The sequence below is a fragment of the Hyla sarda genome, chromosome 1 (assembly GCF_029499605.1).
Source record: "Hyla sarda isolate aHylSar1 chromosome 1, aHylSar1.hap1, whole genome shotgun sequence".
NCBI lineage: Eukaryota > Metazoa > Chordata > Amphibia > Anura > Hylidae > Hyla > Hyla sarda.
This window is the reverse complement of record NC_079189.1, coordinates 229,288,911-229,291,573: the sequence shown is the minus strand read 5'-3', so window position 1 is coordinate 229,291,573 and position 2,663 is coordinate 229,288,911. Positions and strand designations below refer to the sequence as shown.

Genomic DNA, 2,663 nt, shown 5'->3' with positions numbered 1-2,663 from the left:
TAGGCCGTTCACACAACAGAATTCCACTGAAATTTACTGCCCATTGATTTTAATGGAATTCGGCGGTACTATTCAGACAAATCAAGAATCATAAGTTTTATTTTTCGGAATCCCATTAAAGTGAATGGGGCTTGAATTTTGGCAAAATTCTGTGTTCTGAGAACAGAGAAATTCTACCACAATTCCATTCAGCAATATTTTTGTGGAATTGCTGTGGAACATAGCTTTATGCAAAAAAAATAAATAAATAATAAAAACTTGTGTCAAAAAAAATAAATAAAATAAAAAAACTACAAGGCCCAGCATTACAGGACTGCCTAAGGATGACACACATGAGTGACATTTAGAACAGAGAAAATGTATGCATAAAAAAAACTACTGTACTTTTGGCACTAGTTTAGGACGATCTAAGTTATGCACTCACCATATTGTGTGTGCGTGCGCACATGTACAGCATGAAGCCATGTAGGAAAGTGTTACAGAGCAGGGCTGCCAGGCTCACTCCCAATAGCAGTGAGTCAGCAGAGTGAAGGAAAGGAGTCATGCATAGTGCAGGCAAGAGAGACATACCCCCTGTGAGAAAATGAATGACAGTGAATATGCTCTTTTTAGTGAAATATTGGCGAGACAAATTATGTACATGATCAGGAACAGAGTAACTGTATGCATCTGAAGAAAGGTCACATGACCAGAAACGCATCATGCAGAGCGTTTCCTGGGTTTTATCAAGCTGTACATGTCATTGACATGGAAAGTCTCAATGTTTTAACCTGGATATAATAAAGGAGAACATCTTACCGCTGGCACATGTTTTTTCTGTCTTTTGTTGGAGGCCTGGTGAGCTGACTGCACTTTGTGTACTACCAAGTAAGGCTGGGTTCACACTACGTTTTCTCCCATACGGGAGCGCATACGGCAGGGGGGAGCTAAAACCTCGCGCTCCCGTATGCCACCGTATGTCATTCATTTCAATGAGCCGGCCGGAGTGAAACGTTCGGTCGGCTCATTTTTGCGCCGTATGCGCTTTTACAACCGTACAACTGTGGTCAACCACGGTTTTAGGTCCGGTTGTAAAAGCGCATATGGCGCAAAAATGAGCCGACCGGACGTTTCACTCCGGCCGGCTCATTGAAATGAATTACATACGGGAACGCATACGAAGGCATACGGGAGCGCGAGGTTTTAGCTCCCCCCCTGCCGTATGCGCTCCCGTATGGGGGAAAACATAGTGTGAACCCAGCCTAACTTGGTTTTGTTTTTTTGTGGGATCTGACTGGTACACTACAGGCTTTGAAAACTAAGTTTTTAAACAAACAAAAATAATTATTTACAAAGTTTATTGTGGTAGAGGTTAAAAGTCAACATTATGAAGTTATTTATTTACAGATTAAAAAGTAAGACAAGATCTAGTGAAAAACAACAGCTTTTGATTTAAAAAAAAACAAAAACAAAAACACATCAGTTCCAAGTTTACATGAAGATTTAGCGCAATATTATATCTGAAGAAAGACCTGAACAAGGGCATTTAAACCCAGAGTCTTAAAAGTCAGTCATGCTTTAAGTAGCTTTGTGCAAACCTTGTCCAAAATATAATAAACCCTCTAACATTTTAGAGCATTACACACACAAAAAAAAAATAATAAAAAAAAAAAAAAAATTATAAAACCCCCTCACACTTTTCAAGCAAGTGGAATGTCTTTGAACTTTAAAGTGAAGTTAATGTATTTCCATTCTCCACACTTTGGAAGTGTTGATGGATGCTGTGCAGTCTGCTGTTATGGAGAGAAGACTGGTCCCCTTCATCACCACCAAGAGGCATGTACATGCCCATCAGATCTCCAGAGCAGACTCTTTGCATGTGTGGGGTTATTGCAGGAGGTGAAGAACTGGATTCAGTTTTGGCCCCAGGCACCATGGTCATAGGAGCGGAGCTTTGCAGGTTGTATGGTGGGGTTACATTATATAATGAGGAGTTCATGTAGGCCTGAGAAGAAGGCATCATGTGATTATAATGCAAGCTGTTAAAGTCATACCTGTGCATTGGTTGAACCTGTGAACTGTTCAACCCAGGGTGCTGCATATAGCCAAGTTGGTCCTGCATCAGAGCATAAGGGCCATTCGGCCAGCTGTTCAAGTGGCCATAAGGATCTGTCCTTTGTGCAACCCCAATAGTGCTTGATAATGGGTTTGCATCTGAAGCCATAAGATTCCCAGGCAAAGAATAGTGGTCCTTTTTCTGGAGAGTCTTTTGCCTTCTCCTTGGTTTATACTTATAATCTGGATGCTCTGACATGTGCTGAGCTCTCAGTCTTTTTGATTCATCTATGAAGGGTTTCTTTTCTGCATCACCAAGAAGCTTCCACTCTACTCCCAACCTTTTGCTGATTTCAGAGTTGTGAATCTTGGGATGGTCTGCAAGCATTTTCTTCCTCTTTTCTCTAGACCACACCATAAAAGCATTCATAGGCCTTTTAACCCGGTCGTGGTCTGGAGTAGCAGTAGTGCCTTTAAATGTTGAACCTGCTTCTACAACCTGAGGTTTGGAGTCCCGCAGAGGGCTTTTCATGTTGGCGTCCAGCATGTTATGCATTCAGCAGCCACTTGCAGGAACCCTCTCTACCAAAGATTTCCAGCAGCTGCCTAAAACCACCCTCTAGAGCAAT

The 2,663-nt window shown here is 41.8% G+C and overlaps 1 protein-coding gene across 1 annotated transcript; it reads right to left on the bottom strand.

Annotated features, from left to right (window-relative positions):
• Nucleotides 1–1,705: 1,705 nt before the first annotated feature.
• On the bottom strand, nt 1,706–2,663 carry LOC130357024 (transcription factor Sox-3-B-like). The gene has a single exon (XM_056559360.1). The coding sequence runs from the start codon at nt 2,588–2,590 to the stop codon at nt 1,706–1,708; it is 885 nt and encodes a 294-aa protein (XP_056415335.1). The 5' UTR covers nt 2,591–2,663.